General features: G+C 44.1%; 1 protein-coding gene across 1 annotated transcript in view; it reads right to left on the bottom strand.

Annotated features, from left to right (window-relative positions):
- LOC142814100 (uncharacterized) overlaps window positions 1-21,453 on the bottom strand; it is a 55,498-nt gene that overhangs the window by 17,216 nt on the left and 16,829 nt on the right. The window contains exons 2-4 of the mRNA XM_075892039.1: window positions 15,553-15,680; window positions 8,526-8,655; window positions 6,386-6,459 (exon numbers count right to left, since the gene is read on the bottom strand). Of these exons, the coding sequence (XP_075748154.1) occupies window positions 6,386-6,459; window positions 8,526-8,655; window positions 15,553-15,555 (207 nt within the window). The 5' untranslated portion in view covers window positions 15,556-15,680. The remainder of the gene's footprint in view (window positions 1-6,385; window positions 6,460-8,525; window positions 8,656-15,552; window positions 15,681-21,453) is intronic.

Raw genomic sequence — 21,453 nt, 5'->3', positions numbered from 1 at the left:
GCATTAGGTCTTGGCAAGAGAGATGTTTTTGGGATAGTGAAAATACAGTTACTAATATGCAAAAATTTGTTTTGCTCTTTAGTGTCTCTTTAAAGAGAATGGCAGCGTGCTCCACTTTACAACAGAACTGCTGCAGTAATTAAAGCTTCAGTTTTTAGACCTAAGGCTAACACTTTACTCAAACTGGGGTGATACGGCTGAAACTAAATTTGGAGCAGTTTTCGGAGCAGCGAAATTTCAATTTTGGAGCAGTTAGCAGCCTTCACTAAATTGTCCTAGGAGCTTAAAAATACCAATGTTTAGCAACGTGGGGGCACCAGTGCATATTTTAATTAGCCTATAATACACATTCCACTGAAACAGATTTTGAAGGAAGTTTTTGAACAGATTATCGCTATGTATGAACTGCACTACTTTTTTTACATACCACACGCGTGACCTATTTAAGCCTCGTAACACGTGCAATAGTATCTAAAAAAGGTTTTGCTGAAATCTAGGTTCTGTGGAAACAATTAAAAACAAACAAACATCACATTCAAAAAGAAATTAAAAATTGTGATTACACAAGAATCTTAGTGAAGTAAGAGTGCTTGTTCGCTTAAAAAAAGCCTTACATGATAGCATCAAGAGTTTTTAACAGACAAAAGCCTGCTGCACTGCCGTTCGCGGCCACCACATGCAGGACCACCTCCAAGAGTGCAACACGAGAGCCAAGAAATCTCACCACATAGACAATCTCATAAAGCACGTTCATATGGCACTAAGTGATAAGCGCATGATACTGATAACGCCTCTCCACATTAGCAACCACGTGCTATTGCTATAGCACAAAATGGCAAGTTTTATAGTTTTTCAGTATCTATAGGCCATAACCGTCGATGGAGAACTCCCTATAAAACATCGACTTGCGATTGCTGCCCGCAGTGCTCCGTGACTCGCGTAAAGTGCTCGCGCACTAGAGGTGAAAAAGTCCCTATCCACGCACAGAAACCGCTGATCATAGAGAGGCAGGTTTCCTTGCAAAAAAATAAAGAAAACGAAGTCACACTGCCGCCGCCCGAAGCACTGATTGAGATAAGCCAGAAGCTCGTGTAGTCCAGGGCCGGCACGCATGCAGCGGCACCTCTTTCAGCAATTGTTGCGAGTTTCGATTACAAAACGAAGAAGTGGCGAATCGCCATTAATGAAAACTGTGCCAAGTGATTGCCGATGCATAATGAGTCACGAATAAAGCGCCAAGGTGCCCGTTCATATCGTTTTTAATGGTTTGAACACTCGTTTTGTCACCCCGGATTCGCATGTACCCAGTGTTTCTCTCTACCTGCAGACACTGATGTGCGGATTTCATTTGCGATGGCTTTTCTAAATGCAAAATGCAATGAGAATTCGCCTGTCTAAATAAATTAGTAGCTATAGGGTGTATTTATTTATTTATTTATTTATTAGTATACCCTCAAGACCCAGAGGGTGTTACAGAGGGGGGTGGATACAATATGAATGTGGCAATAAAAAAATAATAATAACAACAGTGAAGGAAATACAACAAATAATAGTTAAAACAGAAAAAAGAAAAAAAACAAGACAAGAAAAACGAAAAACGAAAAACAGTGTGCAGTTACGCCATAATGTGTTTCGACACTGCGGATTTGAACAGCCCTTGATCCTTAGTGGCAGCAACGGAGGGGGGAAGGCGGTTCCAGTCCCTGCTTGTCTTCGGAAGAAAAGACTGCAAAAAGTGGTTGGTGTGGCAGAAAGGAATGGCTACTTTATTCTGATGGTCAACACGGGATGAGATGTATACCGGGAATAGGTTGCACACTTTCTGCCGCTCAAGGAACCCATTCTGAGAACCCATGTGCACGTGCCACAGCATCCGGGAGACGCGTCGGATGCAGAAAAAAATTACTCCACGTTTACAGTTACTCGCTCACAGCGAACACGTACTCGTAGGTGACCACATGCAGCAGCGTCAACATGAAAGCCACAGTGCCTGGAGGAATGCACTATGCACAACAGAGAACCGGAGAGTCAACCCCGCTATGTTTGCCACCCAATTCGGTGGTTTTCACTAGCCGACAGTGGCGCTAGAACACACAGCCTTGCTAGTTGAAGCAGCACGCTCGATGCATGGCAGCACAATTTGGTGATGTCACGTATATTTGCTAAAGTTTAAAGATTATAGCGGCACCATCGGAGCCTTTGTCACCAGATAGGTGGAAAGTGAAAACAGAACACAATTGGGTGCGTCTTATTAGTGAAACTCGCCATTTTTTCTCCACTGAAGCTGAAGTCGGCCTCAAAATTGTAGCTTTCAAAGCTGTTTCGGAGCAGTTCGGTGCAATTTTCTTGATTAGTATGCTTTTAGAGCAGCTTGGCGCAAAAAACGGAAATGTATCGAAAATTCGCAATGTGAGCAGCTGTCTCACTCCTTACCAATGCATGTGTGTTGGCAGTACAGGCCCAGGTCACAGCAGCCTCTTTTGCCTTACACATTAGCTTATTCCAAAGTGGCCCCGCCGCGGTGGTCTAGTGGCTAAGGTACTCGGGTGCTGACGCGCAGGACGCGGGTTTGAATCCCGGCTGCGGCGGCTGCATTTCTGATGGAGGCGGAAATGTTGTAGGCCCGTGTGCTCAGATTTGGGCGCACGTTAAAGAACCCCAGGTGGTCTAAATTTCCGGAGCCCTCCACTACGGCGTCTCTCATATTCATATAGTGGTTTTGGGACGTTAAACCCCACATATCAATCAATAAAATTATTCCAAAGTGATCAAAGATGAATTGGCTGCATCTTTGGTATAGGAGGCTGTGTGCAAGTCATGTGTGCACAAGGTATTGAGGAGTGCTTCAGCTCAGATCCAGAAGTTTCCAACAGGAGGGTTTCCAGATTATGTAGTCACTAGATCCTGCAAAAAGGTGGCGAGATGGATCAAACATTTCAGCAAATGCAAGAATTGTGAGAAAAATCCTGAAAGACGCTTTAGCCAGCTGCCCTATGTTCAAGTTCTTTGTTGATATGAGCCCTTATTAGTACATGAAAATACACCTCACTTGTTAGACTTGTTCACAAGATAGCGCACAATTAAGAGTGTCGCATCCAGATATGATGCGGCAGTGGTATGTACGGCTCTCAAGAAGCTGGGCAGCACTTGCACACTTGTAAAGCTCGGGGCCAAAGGCAAAACCAAAAGTAAAGGTAAATGTGTTCAGAAACACCGAAGCTCCTCCATTCCTGGTGTTACAGGAGTAGTGTACAAGATTCCTCAGTCATGCACCAACAGTTATATTGGTAAGACTGGTAGGTGCATGTTATATTACGGGGGCCGAAACACAAATTGGAGCGATTTAAAGAGCAGCAAAATATTACTTTCGGAGCACTAAAATGTCAATTTTGAGCAGGTTACAGGAAAAAAAATATGCAAATTTAATCACTAGATACCAAATTTTGAGCTGTGTAAAAAAAGAAGGCTTAAATTTAAAAACAAAATATGTATCAACCATTCGACATCCCCTGAATTGTGCAGTGTAAACATGAGCACTGCTCTTTCAATGAAAGTGATATCTTGAACCACCCCACTGAGCCAACAATGATAAAGTCCATATTAGCATTTGCTGTGCCTGTAAAATGATTTAAAAGACTCTACGAATTTGAATATGGATCTGGCAAGCTTGCGAACATGAAATTTGGGAGATTCATGAAACCGAAGAACACAGGTGATGAAAAACAAACAAAAAAAACTGGTGCACAATTTAGTTTGTTTTTTTAGGGAAGAAGTTTCATGCACTGCTCCAAATCATTTCCAGTAGCATATTTAGACATCAATAATTACACTGATACTCGTAATTAGGCATTGTACAAACACATGAGTAAGTGAACATTATGTGCAGAGTCCCATGACTAGGGATAACAGCCCCTTCCAAATCTCAATACGCTTTTTCCCAAAGCACTGGTGTAAAATGGCAAATGGGGCCTATTCAGGATTCCCTGCATGGGTTAGAATCCCAAGCCAAGAAATTTTCTAATCCCTACACCTCCCCTTCCCCAGATTCCTACCTTGTTTTTTTTCTTTTTTTCCCATTGTGGGGTTAGGTATCGCTTCGCCTCTCCCTTGAACGCGCATTCGACCAGGTAAAGTAACAACGGTGTGCGCCCGTTGACCCAGCGACAGTACCACAGATTTCCATCGCCAGGACCTTGGCCGGAACGACGCAACTTCAAAAAAAAAGGGGGGGGGGGGCTCAGGGCTTTCCTTGAAATAGGGGTTGCTCAGTTTTTTAGAGCTTTGTTCACAAAATGTGCGATATTTCACGGCAGCTTTTGGCGATGAATCGAATTTCGAAGCTTACCAAGTTTTCGCCTGTAGATCAAAACAGCATTGAGAGGAAGTGACAGTGGCTATGGGCCCATCCTACAGACGTAATCTGTGAGCGGAGGTCGCAGAACTCTGTGAGCGGAGGTCGCAGATGACAGAGGCGTTGCCAAACATTTTTTCATAGAGCGCGTCACCTTGATTAGAATGCGTCCCAGCCAGGCAAGTAGATGTGGTAGACCGTTATTTTCTACACCCCTATATACCATCAGAAAATATCGGGAGGGCAGAGGCACAGGCCTGGCGTGCCACCCCCTGGCTACGCTACTGGTGGATGGAAACCAGTGTGGTCGAGTACACACATAGAGAAGGAGAGCCGGGGAGGAGGGTGGGAGCGGCACAGGCTACAGTCAGGTTACCTTGGCGAGAGAAGTAGCTCTAACTGGAGCGGCACATGTATGATGTAAGAAAGAAGGTTGCGTCCAACGTGCTGGCCGAACCCACAGAAGCAAGTGACAATGAATAGACTGGAAAAAGTTTAAATCACCAAAATAAAGGGAAAAGAATTTGTACTTTCGGGCTATATCTAGACTCTCTGTAATTCGGACAACAACGGGGCACATTCTCGAGTGTAATGACAATGACAGAAGCGTCCGGCAGATATACTCACCTACATCCTATTTTGAAATATACTTAACTGGACTGTTCGCACATTCATTTTTAGTTGTGAGCGTGCCTCTCGTGTGGAAACCTCAATGTTCCGCTTTTATTTGAGCATTCATGGTCGGTGCTCATGTTAACCTTATAGTTCAACAACAAGCACAACACAAAAAGAGAGAGGTGACATTGGCACTGCAAGCCGCCGTGAGAGTACCCTCACGTATGTAGCGCACTGTGGCATGCCGCCGGTAACTTTTGCTGTCTTTCCGGATTGTGTAGTCTGCAGAAGTCTGCACACATGAAGCCAGAGGAAAACAACGCTGTTCGAAAATAAAGACACTGCAAAGTCACAGTAAAATCACACATGCAACTGCCAGCTTTCCTTTGCCAGTGCGAGGCAAGATCACATGACCCAACCCTGCACGTCGCAGCGATTGCAGCACTCGCGCCTCCGGTGGTGGGCCTCACGCCCATTATGTTAGGGGAACTGCTTGACCGACCCTTGGTACACTGGCGCAGCAAGCAATAGAGGAAGACAAGAGTGGTCGGTGCAGGGTGAATCAATGGTCGAAAAAACAGTGACAAGAGACTTTTCAAAAACAGTCAACCGTAGATTCTTGGCTCTCTAACCCATTTGTAAGTAGTGTAAATAAACATCCTGTATAGTATAGTAGCAAAAAGTCTGTGAATTGCTGAATCAAACCCTTTTATAACGTACTCTGTCCTGTCATGCAAGTTTTGGTTCATGTCGAGCATTTGTTGGCAAAAAATTAGAGCTCACTCAAACTCACTTACACATACTTCGCGCGCGGGGCTCATTCTGTCCCACCAAAATTTTCTTAAATCAGACTCGCTCAGCCTCAAGCTCGCTAAAATATTACTCACCCTTACTCACTCAAGCACATGGCTTAATTTGAGTATGAGCGAGTCTCGACTAAGTCAACTCATAAGTGAGCTGCTGACCAAGGGTTTCAAGTTAGGGAGACGATCAAAGAGCGCCCAAACTTAATAGGCTGGATTAAATCGATCGATCAGATAGATACTATAAGACCAACTAACAGACATGGTTAAGGTGCTTTTAGTTCGCTAAAGAATGCTCTGCTTTAAAGAGAAGGTGACTACCAGGAGCTCAGCCTTTGGGAAGCGTCACTTAGAGACTTCAGCTTTTCTAGTTTCAATGAATAGAAAGCACTTACGAGACATTTTGAAACTTACCACGCTGTGTTAGCACTGGTGTCCAAGTGATAGCCAACACACTGTCCTAAACAAGCCTTGGAATGCGACCCACAGGTGAACAGCACGAAAAAAAAGGAATTCCTTGTTATCATGGCAGGACGACAACACTTGCTAGGCTAAAAAAAATAAAAAAAATTGAAAACTGATGTGTTTTTGAAACACCCGACAGCGTTGTACAGACCTTGTGTAGAATCTGCTGCCATCTAGCAGACACCAAGCGCATTTCTGCAATGTTGAAGGCTGGGCGCGCTCCACCTGTGCAGGCACGGAATGTCCATATTAACGTGTGGTGGCAGATAGGGGCGGCAGTGCCAACAAATTTTCGTGTGCCATGTTGCTGAGACTGAGGAAACTGGGATGCTAAAAAAATATTTGCAGAAAATCAACCTCTATGTTATTAGACTTCCTCGTGGCTGACGCGAAGGGCCAGATCTGTTGCTTATTTTGTTGTGTACAATTAAATGCCTGTTTATGTTCTCCGTTCTATCCAGATGTGGGACAGCATAGGAACTCATCACAGCACGTTCTTTCATGCCATGCCGGAATGAAACAGTTTTTGAACCGTGTGAATGCAGGCACAGACAAACTGGCCTTGTGCACGAGCTTCAAAGCTTCATCACGGCTACTCATGCTTGCCTCTGCTGCTGTTTACAGCATTACTTTGTCGATTACATTGCGATAACAATTAAATATTAGCCACATAGCTTCTGCATGTCATCGATTCTCATCTAATGGACTGGTTGTGCTCGAATATGTTGGTTATTGTTACTTGTTTATTGTGGAGTTTCATAAGGTAACATTTGGTGGTGTGGTTTCCACACGTATTGCTTCACTATGTGTATTTTTTCAAGCATTCCATGTGCTCTTTCAGAAGCTGCGGCCGAATTCATAAGGGCAAACCTAATGCTGTTACCCTCCCCATGTTATTTTTTTATACCCCAAGAAGAGCAAATATGTTATTCTAAATGGTGATCCTCCTTCATAAAAAATCTTGTATCCACCTTTTTGTGCCGTAAATTGTTAATAGATGTCTCAAGTGTGTCAACACTGTTTAAAACTGAAAAAATGCTGTTCTGGAAAATCTGTTACTCTTAACTGTGGGTGCGCTCTCACTGTTTAGGCACAAAGGTGGTTTCGCAAGTGTTCAGTAGGCGATACAAAACTGCCCTGCTGCAAACGGCGTGAAATTGTAAGGTGCAAATAGGCCCCGAAAGTGACGATGTGAACCCAAATATTTTACACCTACCATGCTGTTTACGAGCACATGCCCCCCCCCCCCTTCCAAAAAAAAAAGGGTATTCAATGAAATACCAGCTAATCAGCACCTACTTTATGGATATGCTTTTCATTTTTCTTTTACACGCACAGGAAACTAAATGTTTAAAAAAACTTTACTTGTGTGTTAATGCTATATTGAGCGTACGTTGATGACTACAGCAGCAAAGCATTATTAATTTGAAACATAAATTAATGGTAAAAAGTTTCATTTCAAGTTAGATGTGTCATAAATCGGAGGGGCTATTTTGTAAGTATTCTATCTAGAACAGGGCAGACATGAAACAAAAGAATGAAATGGAGCCACACTAGACTAGTCAAGGCTATTCTAGTGGTCAAGACATGAGAATAGCCATGGAAGGTGCTAAGAATGGGTGGAGGCCGCATTGCGTCAATAAAATGGTGACAAATTGGCATCTGAACAATATGGATTCGATTGAAATGAAGCGCTTAAGCCCAAAAGAATACAATTTGCGGGTTTTGCACCTCACTTACCATAATTCTGCTGCGAAAATCACAACAAAATGACTCCTACAAATCGCAACACCACTTACCATCTGCTCAAGACACAAATAAATGGCTGAAGTCATCCTAGTCTGCAATCTCAAGCTTTGAAAAACAACACGTGCCAATATTGATGATGTATTGATGTTGTATTTATTTTATATTTTTACATGTGTTGAAATCATTTCCGAATTTTCTTAGCTTGCCTATGAGCTTTTTGATCCCTCTTGTTCTTTCAATATATCTCCTCCAATTCTAAATGAAACGCTTACAAGTTAACCCCCACGTCGACATAGGCCGTTTCCAGTAAATTACGCTTTGCAATGGTGTAACAGAGCTTCCTGAGCCCCAGCTGCGTCTCGCTATAGCCTCTTCTCAGTCACCCTGCACCTCATGAATAGAAAATAACTAAAGCAATCCTAATCTTAAAATTCCTACTACTCACCGAATACTCGCACACTACGGCGAGCGGTTGATTAAGGTGCACGTGAAAGGTATGAACAAGAAGGCACTCGTACAGAAGTACAGTAACTTATACTCACATATGTAATCTGGCTCGTCGTTGCCATTGCTGAGGCAGCTGAAATTTTTTTTCCCTGCCCAGAACCCGGATGACAAAATCCGTGTTGCCAGGTCTCGGTAAGGAAGCATCGATGAAATTGGACAAGATCGCTTGAAATGTGGCCAGGGAAGTATTTATTCACAACAAAACTAAAAATAACTTCAAGCCTCCTTAACAAAAGTGATATTTATCACTCATAAAGGCAGCGATGGTGTACTCAACCAGCAAATGTAAAAGTCTACTGTCGCTCAGCTTGGCGAGCTGGTATCACAACCGAGGTCGTGGTTGGCGCTGACTGTGAAACGAATTTTTTTAATGAAGTAGCATGCAATCGATAGCTTTTATACAGCACCAGCTGTCTGTATAACCAACAAAACAAGCGTACCACTTCTTACGACTGTGCTAAGCTTGCATTGCGTGTCACACGGACACCTGTCATAGAGGAGGGAATAAGATGGTTGCAATCTGCGCATCGCAATTTCTGACTTTCAGGCCGTGATTTAGCTGTCTCCGTCAAACGTTTGCGTGATTATGCGCCAAAACACAACCTGAGGGGTCTGATTACGATCAAATGACACCATTTCAAAGAATCAGCAAGAAAAATCAGGTGACCCTCGCAAAATCGTGAAAACCAGCATCAGCTGATTCGATTGCAGCATATATTTCATTTCATCATGCCGGAGTTCTAGATGGTATGCAGCTGCAGTAGTCTTGAACTCGAATTGCGTGAAAAGCCACGGTTGTACGTGCGAGAATGACGCGTAAATACCAAGCGAGAATGACGGCTGTAAAGAGGCGAAGAAGCGCACAATTTGCGTCCGAATTAAATTAAGTGGTAGTATAAGGTGCTAGGTGTTGGCAGAAGGTTGGGTTCAAACTATACAATTCAATACAATAATGCCGGTTAAGCCACACCGTGGGTTCGATGCTTCACCCAGAAATAAACACTGGCTACGCCCTTAAAAACGTGACCCAACATTGTCACATGTGTGTGTACTTTTAATCTCAGACACACCTAGCTCTGATTGCGACATACACCAGACCACGTGAACACACTACGGCAGCACGTAAAATACAATAGCTAAGCGTAAACATGTGAATGCTTTGTTAGTAAGAGAAGTGCAAAACCATAACAGTCCACCTACACCTGTCCGCTATTAGCTCAGTCCTTACAACATTACATGTATACACTCTGGAAAAGTACCTAATTATGCTACCAGCGAGCGTATAAGCAAAACATCGCAGAAATAACAAGGACAATGGTAGAGTGTGCACAACACGAGCGCTAATTTTTAACATCTTTGACCGCTCAACCACTAAGGAAAGCTCTGCATCGGTGCAAAGCGATTGGTCAAATTTTTACTTGTGTTTTAAGGCATAGCAATTGTACCTACTTCTTTTCGTTGCAACGATATTATAGCACACTGCATTATCACTGTTTCATATTAAACCGCGGAGCCACCACAGCAGTATGAGATGGTTCTTTGAGAAAGAACTCTAGTCTGAGGGCTCTGATGACAGAGCAACAAAGAAGAAATAATTCTGCATATGGCAACTCAACCATGAAATCGATGTACTACATAAATTATATTAGAAGCACTATCTCAATCGGGCTGCAATTGAAAATTATTTTGGAGGCAGCCTTACGAAATTACGCATATATTTACAGATGTTGCCGACTTCACTCAGCCCAATGTGTGCTGTGTCTTGGTGTTACTGCGTTCTGCGAATGGTACTGAAGTCTAAATCAGGATGCTGACGGCATAGCACCAACAGTCAACTGAGCTTAGCTGTTTCAACCCAGCACTTCACATTCGTATATGATGTCAGATATATGATGCAGACTTCCTCCGAAATTGGCCTCATGTATTTCAACCATCAAATTCTTTAAGAAGATGTGTACATTTCAAATAGAATACCGATAGTGACACCGTTCATCGTGTCTGATGTTCTATATATGCCATGCGGCGTGACGAATTCCAGAAATACATTTAAGCATTTTCCCCACCCTTGAATTCTGTCTTGCCTCGACAACCTACTCATCGTGAGTTCATCAGATTAGCACAGTTGGCATCTGAATTCTGTAATCCAACATCTGAACAAGGCACATTTTTCAGCATAAGAAGGTGTGCATTTGGTGTCCAAAAGCTCACCTGTCTTATTCTCGTGTTCTCCGCATCCAGTATTCAGCTCTACCCAGACAGCTTTATAGGTATTGAGAGCTTCTCATCTCCGAATACAAGATGCTGATAAGCCCTGCAAGCTGCTTTGTCTTATTTTTGTGAACTACGTACTATACTAACATTTTGTACCATTTTGCCAGGCCATTATACATATTCCCTCCACTTCGTGTTATTGATACACATAAATGCTACTATATTGAGCTCCCTTAGACCAAGAACTCCCATAAAAACTTTTGGGGATCAACAGATGCTTGCGCGACAGTATATGCTACTGCCTGAATATCCAATGAGAGTTACACTATACATCAACGTACGACATCTTGAATGCAATTTGTGCCAGATCACCGACTCGTCAAAGGAGTACATATGGCGGCCAATCAGTTCTCTGACATGTCCTGAAAACTTATGCCCCCTATCTGAGCAGCATCACAGCATTTTTTCGTGGAGACTGAAGCCAATAGATGCTCAAAACTGTCACTGTATTGTGTGGTTGGCCCTGTGAACATATCCAGCAATGTGAAAATGCGACTGAATCTTGAAGAGCTGCAAAGAAATCTACTCAGGTGGTATGTACATCCACCTGATGCTATACTAAACATCATGTTGTTTGCCTGGGAAAGCCTTCGGATTTCCCGTGTACTTGGGTGTATGTGAAAGACTCTTTAATTGTGATTATACCTAATTTTGCTTACAAGTGGGCATAAATGGTAAGTGCTTATGTCAATACATTATTACATGAAAGAAATTACGTAATTTATTCGTCATAGAGTATGTGAGTACATCTCTTATCGGTACATGTTACACTCCCTCAGTTACAATCGTCGCATCCATATTTTCATGAACTGTAGCAGATGTCGAACATATCCGAAACATATCATAGGAGCTGTCAACATTGTCATTGATGCCCTGTCACATAGCCCAAACAACCTGTTCACCTGTCCCAAAAAAATAAACACCCTAAAAATTGGCGACTCATTGACATGACAACAAATTCAGCCATCTGCAAGAATTAAAAGCGTCGACGCTGCTAGACTTTCGGTGGTGCAGGGTCATTTGCCAGTAAGAGGAAACATATTAGCTTCAACACATGCTGTGACCCAAGAACTGATCATATTTGCCCACATGCAAGCACAATTAGGCATATTACTAGACTGTCTTTCAGACCCAAATCCAAAGGCTTCCCCTGGCAGATAACGTAAGGTGTACGGCATCACGTGGGTTTATGTACCACCTGTGTCGAATGCTTTACAGCACTTCAAGATTAAATCACATTCTGACATTGCTGGGTATGTTTGCAGGCCCAACCACTTGATTCAGCGTCGTTTCTGAGGATCTTATCGTGCCATTCACTATACTGCTGCATTACAAAGGACAAACTTGTAGACTTGTGTTGATTGCATGGTTCAGGCTTGGGTGGAATGTATTCTTACTCCAGACATTTCTAGGTCACGCACTGTTTCTTTTGCTTTTGTAGTTGCTGGCTGCATCACTCATGTCATCCTTGGTCCCGACAGATAGAGAAAGCCAATATGGACTGACAGTATTCCACCAAGCCCTACCTCCCAATGAGCAATGAAATTAACGAAACGTATATGCGTGACATTCAAGGCAGACATTGGTTGCAACACTGTAAAAGTTTCTTTAGGCGTGACTGTTGGTCTACCCAGTGACCATAATCTTTTACTATTATCGACACGAAGCCCACCTTCCTGCCAGTGACTACACATCTCCTCTATGTTACATCATAAAAAAGCATTTACCTATATAGCTGTGTGACAGCGCATTGGAAGGCACATATGGTAGCAGTGAACTACACTCTTGTACACGCATGCATAATGAAATGATATGGACTAACCATCCCTCATTGGTGTCATGCTGCCAACTTTAAAAAACCTTTCTCTCAAAAACTCTTATTGAAGTTTTATGAAAACAAGACAAATAATTCATTTCCTATGCAGAAGAGGGTCACCGCTTGGGGGCCATGGAGTGCAGACGCATGTCGTACCCGCTCCGCAGTTCTTCTATAATAGCACATTCTATGTCATTGCCCAGCATACCGGACCGAACGACGTATTATGGAAGCCAAGCTCTGTGAGCTGGATTCACGGCCGCTTACAGAAGGAAAAATCCTGGGACTTTGGCCGACGTCTTCCCATACGCGCAAAGCCACGAAAGCCCTCTTGTACTTTTTAAGGACCACCAGACTTCACCACCGCTTGTGAAATAACTGTGCGAGACCGTGCTGTTTAGTCTCGAGCTGACTATTCATGCTTCTCTTTCTTAGTCCTCTTTTTTTCTATCTCTTTCTGTTCTATTATTCTCCTTTTCCCCCACCCCAAGTGTAGGGTAGCCAACCGAGTCAAGCTTGGTTAACCTCCATGCCTTTCCTCTCTATTTATCTCTCTCTCTCTCTCTCTTTTATGATTATCGGCACGGTATCGAAGTTCCTAGCATCATTTTTCACACCAGTAGACGACGGAAGTTCTGGAGATCTTCTGGACACCAAGTTTTCACAGGTGGGCTGCATTTTTTTTGGTGCAACAACCGTGATTTCTGGGTCGCCACGTCGACGCGGCAGCTAAGCTCAGCGAACGCGAACTGGACGCTAGTGTCTCCACCGTTGCGGTGGTGTGGAGAGCTCGGCCGAACGCGCCGTCGGAGCTGTTCGGAGCCCCCCGTTCCTCTTCGAAGGCTCGATTTATGCCAAAATAGAGGTCGTAACTGTGGATGGAGAAGACTTGCCACCAGAAGAGTTTGAAAAAGGGTCAGGCTGGTGCGAAGTGCGAAAAAGCGCCAAGACGCAGGTCGACCGGGAGCCCGGCTCAGCGGGAAATACGCAGCGAGAGACGCCCTTCCCAGAAAAGGCGCCAGGAAACAAATGGAAGAATGAGCGAAACGCTCGACAAATCATCAAGGCGAGTCGACTGCCTAATCTGCCGACGGAAGACTATAAGGCCATAGTGCGTCCGCGTGGTGGGCTTAATGTCTCAGAATACAGGATGGATCGCATCATATATTGTTGCCTGCGCAACATTGCGGGGGTCGGCCGGGATGCGGCTGTTGAAGGCAGTATGTGCATCAACAACACGCAAAACATACTCGTCATCAGTACACCGTCTCAGGATCGAGCCCGGCAGTATGAAGCCATTACCAAACTACGAATAGGTCAGCAGGAATTTGAGACCTGCGCGTACAGGGCAGCCCCGGAGAACACGTCAAAGGGGCTTATACGAGGGGTGTCCAAGGAAGAGAGCCCAGAAGACATAATTAGCAACTTGGTCACTACACGTAACCCAGGAATCCTTCATGCAAAAAGAATGGGAAACACGCACAATATTATTGTGCTGTTTTAGGGGTTTACCGTTTCGAGATATGTGAGGTATGGAGCAATGCTCGTTAAGCGCAAGCTATACAGAAAACACCTCGAGGTCTGCTGCGGTTGTGGGAGACTTGGACATAGAGCAGATGTGTGTCCCTACCCCAACGACAAGGTGTACAGGGGATGGGGAAGCGGTAATCCAGCGCAAGATCACCGTTGTGAAGTTGAATGCAAGTTATGTGGCAAAGATCACCCCACTGAAGACAAGTGATGTAGGGCAAGATACTAGATACTGTACCTGGTTAGGAGGCGTCGCTGGGAACGGACCAAGCGAGACGAGTAGGAAGCACGGGCAGCGTGCGCTGAAGCCTGCTACCAGTACAAGGAAGTCAGCGTATGGAAGTCAGCGTATGAGGACCACAACACAACAACCAGCCAGCAGTCGGGCAAGGTCAATAACAGGCAGAACAGTGCGAACGGCCACGCAAGAGACCACTTCGCATCCTTCCTAAAGCTTACTGGGGGAAAGAGTCTAAAGCAGTCTAGGTCCCACTCCAAACCGAGATCAAGATCAAGGCCAAGGTCCCACTCTAGAGCCACTCGAAGAAGCGGCCGTACGCAGGTGTGCTTTGCAAGTGTGGTCTCTGGTACTGCTTCTCCGAGTAATGTTATAGGGTCCGCCTTAGAGAATGAAATGATGCAGAATAAAAAAAAATGTTAGAACAAATCACTAGAGAGAACCTAACGCTTAAGCAAGAGATTAAGCAAATAAAAAAAGAAAATGCGAAGCTTCAGGAGGTGTGCATTGCAACGCGGGTGCAACGTCTAACACTCCCTCTGTTAGCAAAATACCCCCGCTTATTCGAGCCTCAATATCAGTTCCCTCGAAAACGATTGGGGAGTCACCGCCACTGAAAAGGAGGATGCAGGAAGAGGCAGAAAAAGCCGGTAATTTTTCGATTAGCGAGGTTAAGGGATTGTTCAAAGAAATGTTTGATGAAATACAAAACCAAATTACTTGCATGCATATTGAAATAAAGCAGAGATTTGATGGACTCGAGCACAGGGAATTAACGATAGAGAGCACGCTGAAAGACATTAGGTAGTCTCGTGCGGGGCCAGTAAAGTAAAACCGTATAACAGAACACCCACAGTAGAAACTAGCAAGACCACCAAGGAGGATCACATAAAGAAGCATGGCGCCACGTAACCAGCACATTATTTGGCAGTGGAATTGCCGTGGGTATTGTAGGAAACGAGGGAACCTGCAGCGATTCGTGATAAACAGGGAGGCGCCAGATGTCATCGCCCTGCAGGAGACTGGGGGACGGCAAAGTTATCAGGGTACAAGTCGTATAGTACTTCTGGTGAGAAGGCGACTGTCACAACTCTGGTGCATAGAAAGCTCACGAGGTAGAGCATGATACTGAAGTGCACAGCATAGACCACGTCCTTATAGAAATAATACCATCCCGTAAGAAAGAGGGAAGCCTCTTCGTGCTTACCATTTGTAGCCCACCGTGACAGAAACTCAAGTTTGGTCCACTTTTTCACAAAGCCTTGAGCATAGCGGAAAGACAGGCTCTGATCATAGTCGGCGACTTGAATGCACCGCACGCTGCTTGAGAATACACTGTTGAGAATATAAAAGGACGCAACTTATGGGCAGACGCTGAACACGAGCGCCTTACGCTGATAATGAATCCTGAGTAGCCCACAAGAATAGGCAACAGCGTTAGTAATGACACAACACAGCACTTAACTTTATGAAGAACGTAGAAGACTTGCGATGGGTAAACACACAGCAGAACTTTGGCAGCGATCATGATATTATAGTTACAACGGTGCATGCAGGCCCTCAAAAAAAGCAAGGCAGAAAACTGGCACTTGTAGAGTGGGACTATTTCCGCAAGATTCGAGAAGAGGATTTGGATGATACCAAAGTAGATATAGAAAAATGGGAAGAGAAGCTCCTACAGAGTGTCAAGAAAGCCACTAAAATTGTTGCGGAAGAAGCGGAAATGGCGGAGATGGGCAGCCAACTGTTCCATCTGTGGGGGGCAAGGACTAGCATCCAAAAGCACTGGAAAAGACAAAAATACAATCGTAATTTAAAAAAGAAGGTAGCTGTATTAGACAAGGAGATAGAGCTCCATGCGTATTGGCTGACGGAACAACAGTGGGAAGCCACGTGTAACTTGATGGATAGAGAAATGAAGATGTCAAAGACTTAGAACATTCTTCGAAGTCTCCTAGACCCGCAAAGTCCAAAGACTGCGCAGAGGCATAAGCTGCAACACGTAATACATAAATATGTAGGAACAGAGGAGGTGCTCTTCTACGAGCTACGAAAAAAGTACTTCGCAGACGCAACAGAGCCCTTCCTCTTTCAATACAGTGATCCAGTATTTTACTAACTCCTTTGTACTTTGATTAGATAGTTCTGTATTGTTTATCTTCTCATATTGTATATTATTTTTCTTTGTATCACATTTATCTTAGTGCTCATTTACTTGTTAGTAGATTCACCTTGTTGTTGCTTTGTATAGTATAGATCCTACTACTTTGTAAGTATAGATCCTACTTGTATATTTCTTGATATTTGCAGACTTTGTACTTTTGTTCGTACTTTTCCCCTCCTGCCTGGGCCTATTAAGGCCTGCAGTATTTCTAAATAAATAAATAAAAAATAAACAAAAAAACTACTTTCCGGTTACAGAGGGCAGGACAACCTTATACTCGATGCTGATATAACGGAGGCCGAGGTTAGATTCGAGCTCGCTCGACTAAACCCGAGGTCTGCTCCGGGACCTGATAAAAGAACTAGTAAGACGCCCAGGAACTTGGATGAGGAATCCATTAAAGCGCTCACTGAGTACATGAATAAGTGTTGGAAGAGTGGGACTATCCCACGTCAATGGAAGACTGCTCAGGTTATCATGATTCCGAAGCCGGGAAAGAAAGCCCAGCTGGATAACCTTAGACCAATTTCACTGACTACTTGTATAGGGAAACTCATGGAGCACGTCATCCTTACGCGTCCCACTACCTACATGGAGGAGAACGGACCATTCCCACATACCATGATTGGTTTCAAACCTAAACTGTCAACGCAGGACATCATGTTACAGATTAAGCATCAAATACTCGACGTGGGGACCAGATCTTTAGACTCTAAGGCTATCCTCGGCCTTGATCTCACTAAGGCCTTCGATACCATCACACACAGAGCCATATTAGAGAATCTTCAGGGACTGGGGATAGGACAGCGCACCTACGCATATGTGAGAGACTTCCTATCCGACCGCACTCCAAGAATTGCGGTCGGAGAGGCAAGGTCTGAAGAGATTGAATTGGGCAGTAGGGCGACGCCACAGGGTTCGCTGCTCTCTCCCCTGTTATTTAATGTGGCGATGATTGGCCTACCCACAAAACTTGACCAGATTGAGGGCCTCAGACATAGCATATACGCAGACGACATCACCCTCTGGGTGACGGATGGGAGTGACGGCGACATTGAAAACATATTACAAGAAGCTGTTGATACTGTAGAGAGATATGTAGAAGGTAAGGGGCTAAAATGTTCTACCGAAAAGTCAGAATCGCTCATTTATAAGCCCACATTTAGGGGACGCAAAAGCATACAGAAAAGGCCAGACATAACGATTTTTGAAGGGCGAAGTAAAATACACATGGTAGCGAACGTACGACTTGACGGCCTGCGCCTATCTGAGAATGGGCACAATGGAGAAACTATTAGGTTATTAGAGAACAGCGTCTACCAAACAAGCAGGCTGATCAAACGAATAGCCAACAAAAACTATGGTATGAAGGAACACAACTTAGTTCGCTTAGTCCAGGCTTTTGTAGTCAGCCGCATCATGTACGTTGCCCCATATCCTAAACTACACGAAAATAGATTGCATAATTAGGAAAGCATATAAACAAGCAATAGGTCTACCGTTAAATACGTCGAATGACAAGTTCTTGGCTCTAGGGCTACATAACACGCTCGCAGAGCTAATAGAGGCCCACACGATAGCACAGTATGATCGGTTAACCCAGAGCCCTATGGGCAGGCATATTTTGGACACAATTGGCGTCACGTGCAATGTGCAACATGGGGTAAATAAGGGCATTCCGCGGGAGGCAAGGGGGCATATCATGGTGCCTCCATTACCTAGAAATATGCATCCTGAGCATCACCACGCTAGAAGGATAAAAAGGGCGAAAAGCCTACATAAAAAGTTCGGCAACGCCCGGGACGTGGTCTATGTAGATGCAGCAGAATGCAAGAATGGCCGAAGCATGGTAATCGTAGAAAGAAATATTCGAAGGGATTCCAACGTCAGTGGCAGTGTACGTACAGATAGGGCAGAAGTGGCAGAGGCGGCGGCTATAGCACTAGCAATAGCCTCCACAAAAGCCGAAGTCGTGATCAGCGACTCCAAAACCACTGTTAAAAATTATGCCAAAAGAAGGATCTCACCGGAAGCGCTAAGAATTCTGGCAAACTTTTGCGACGAGCGGGTAGTTCATATTGTATGGGCACCTGCTCACTCCTCCCTCTCCGGAAACGAAATCGCGCACGACCTGGCTCGAGAACTGGCCGGCCGAACAGGCGCAGCGTGAAGTCCGGGGGTTGAGAGGGACCACATGATTAGTTATGAAGAGATCACGAAACACTACAGGCTAGGAAGGGTCCGATTCCTCCCCCCCCCCCGGCATATACCTCGCTCAACAAGCAGCAAGCGACGGCATGGCGCCTCTTACAAACCGACAAGTTCCCGAACCCGGTAACTTTTCACTACATCTACCCAGAGATATACTCAGATTTGTGTAAGTTCTGTAATAAAAGGGCGGATTTTAATCATATAGTGTGTGCTTGCCCCTCAGTGACAGGGCAATATAAAAAATACAGCAATGGAGAGCAGTGGGAGACCGCACTGCTAAGCGCAGACCCAGAAGCGCAACTCGACGTCCTCGGCAAGCTGAAGATGCCACCAGAGCTCAAGGACTCATGACTGCCACTTAGGGGAAGGAGACGATTCTTCCACATCTTGCCGCTTTTTTTTCTTTAATAAAGTTATTTCCTCCTCCTATGCAGAAGTCATCATCAGTGCACAAATGGCCTTAAACAGCAAAAATATCCCGCTTACATAACATCAATAAACATTCCCCACAATGCCGTGATTAAAATTGCGTGCTAACTGGTTGTCAAGTTCATCTACCTAATAAAGCTTTCACCAGTATCATTTCATCAGGCAAAGTGAAAATATTTTTCTGTGTTTTATGCATTTGTTATATCTGAAATAATAATTTATGTGCGAAAAAAATGCCCCATTGAATTTGTGACACCTGAGTTATGATGGCTACAAAAATTATTGAATAACAGCTGTAATGTTATCATATGATTCAGTAAATCAATGTTTTGCATGGGTTTACAAATGTACCAGTTCTCGAGTGCCACAAATGAAAAGTGAGAATGTAATTTTATTTTTTATTGCGTGGTACTTACGCTCAAGTGCTATGAAACATAAATTGTAACTTCATGTTTGCTGTGAGCTTGACCCCTGTACCCAGACCTCACTTAAAAAGGTTGAGGCACTATTCTAAATACCTGAATTTTAATCAGTGGGATTGAAAGACGGTGTGGTCTTGCATCGCGAGCTGCGAGCTTTGTTTCATTTGTAGATCAACAAGCTCTTTGTCTTTTCTAACTCATTTTTATCATAGAAGCACTGAAGCTTGTAAAGCCGCATTTGAAAAAATTAAAGATTAAGGGCGTGCATTTGCCCCCGAAAAGCAAAAAGCAATATTCACGTAACGAATGTGATGAATGCTGTGAACTCTGTCGTACATCAAACGGTCCTCCAAACATTTTGAGAGGCATGCTTGGTCATAACACTGACATGGTTTAGTAAAACAACTTTGGGAGCTAGAAAGCTTGAATATGACTGACAGATTAAGTTGGTATGTATTCATGATATTGAAACATTACAACAAAGAAGAATAAAAATAAATGAGCCACAGGAACACAAGTGCCAATATGTGGCTGAAGTTTATTCAAAATTACAAAACAGATATGTACTACATCCACACGGCAATACGCAAAATGGACCAGCAATACCAAAAATAAAAAAACTAGTTGTACACAAAAGTGAAGGATTTGTTTACCCTGCAGTGTAATTGAAAGAAAGCTGATGCATGATTGTTTTTCAGTTTGACGGTACCTTCTCAATTAGTTCTTTTTTTTAAAACATCATTACAGGACAACTCAGGAAGCCTGTGCTCGCACACGTTACTCAAAAAGCTTTTTTCCTGCTTCGTCAGCCAGTCTAAAAACCTGAAAGCTTACTGGATCTCAAGATTAGTTATAGTAGTTCTTCCCCTACTTGTTTATGTGAAAATCCACTAGTATGAACTCTTTTCGACTCTACTGTTGCCATAATTACTGTTGAGTGGGTATGGGAGCAACGCTACGATGCGGCTCACGAATATTTTTCGTCTCTGCCTGTTACAGCTGCCGTTCGTTGTCGACGTATGCGCTGTCGGTTTGCCCGAGTGGCTTCCCGGTGACGCTTATCGTTCAACGCCGATCGTCTCCGAACCAGCGCTACATGACGCACGCTCCGACATGCCGTGGGAGACCACCCTGACGCAAGTCCCTGTGGCTCCCCCTAGATCAACCTGGACATCTTCCATTACGTCAGCAACGTCGCCTGATATAAGCGCATCGGGCCAGCCGTGCCACTTTAGTGGGCATGGGAGCAACGCTACGATGTGGCTAACGAATATTTTTCGTCTCTGTTTGTTACAGGTTTGTGAAGCTCCTTCTAAGCGCTCCAATAACGCTTTTCTTGTTGTATTCCCATGCCCGAAAGTGCTCTTACAACATGTAAATGAGTGCATTGATGTGTTGAAACTGTTACTGTCGGGGGATGTGGCGCTTAGCCCAGGGCCTACCAAACCTCGACAGGGTTTAGTAGGCCCGCAGGTGTCCGAAGTACCACCGGAGCCTACGACCGATGTTGTTATAACAATGCTGAGGGACCTCACAGCCCGTTCAAAGCTGATCGAGGATGGTCAGACGCGCATACTCGATTCCACCGGAAGCTTAACGTCAAAACACGCTGAACTGAACGCGACGGTCACAAACATATCTGAAAGGTTAAGCTCCATGGAAAACAGGTTTGAAGTTCTGGAAGGGCATGCTGAAGACATAACTACCGTAAAAGAATCTATTGGCACACTTCAGAACGAAAATACTTTGTTAAAAGTACGTTTGTCAGACCTGGAAGATAGAGTGAGAAGGGACAACCTTTTAAGCTCGACCAATAATAGTAAAGTTTGCAAATTACAAAACAAAAGAAAAAGTACTCAGCGCTAAAACCAAACTTAAAGAA

Source organism: Rhipicephalus microplus, chromosome 4, assembly GCF_043290135.1.
Source record: "Rhipicephalus microplus isolate Deutch F79 chromosome 4, USDA_Rmic, whole genome shotgun sequence".
Taxonomy (NCBI): Eukaryota; Metazoa; Arthropoda; class Arachnida; order Ixodida; family Ixodidae; genus Rhipicephalus; species Rhipicephalus microplus.
This window is presented reverse-complemented; position numbering and strand designations above follow the sequence as displayed.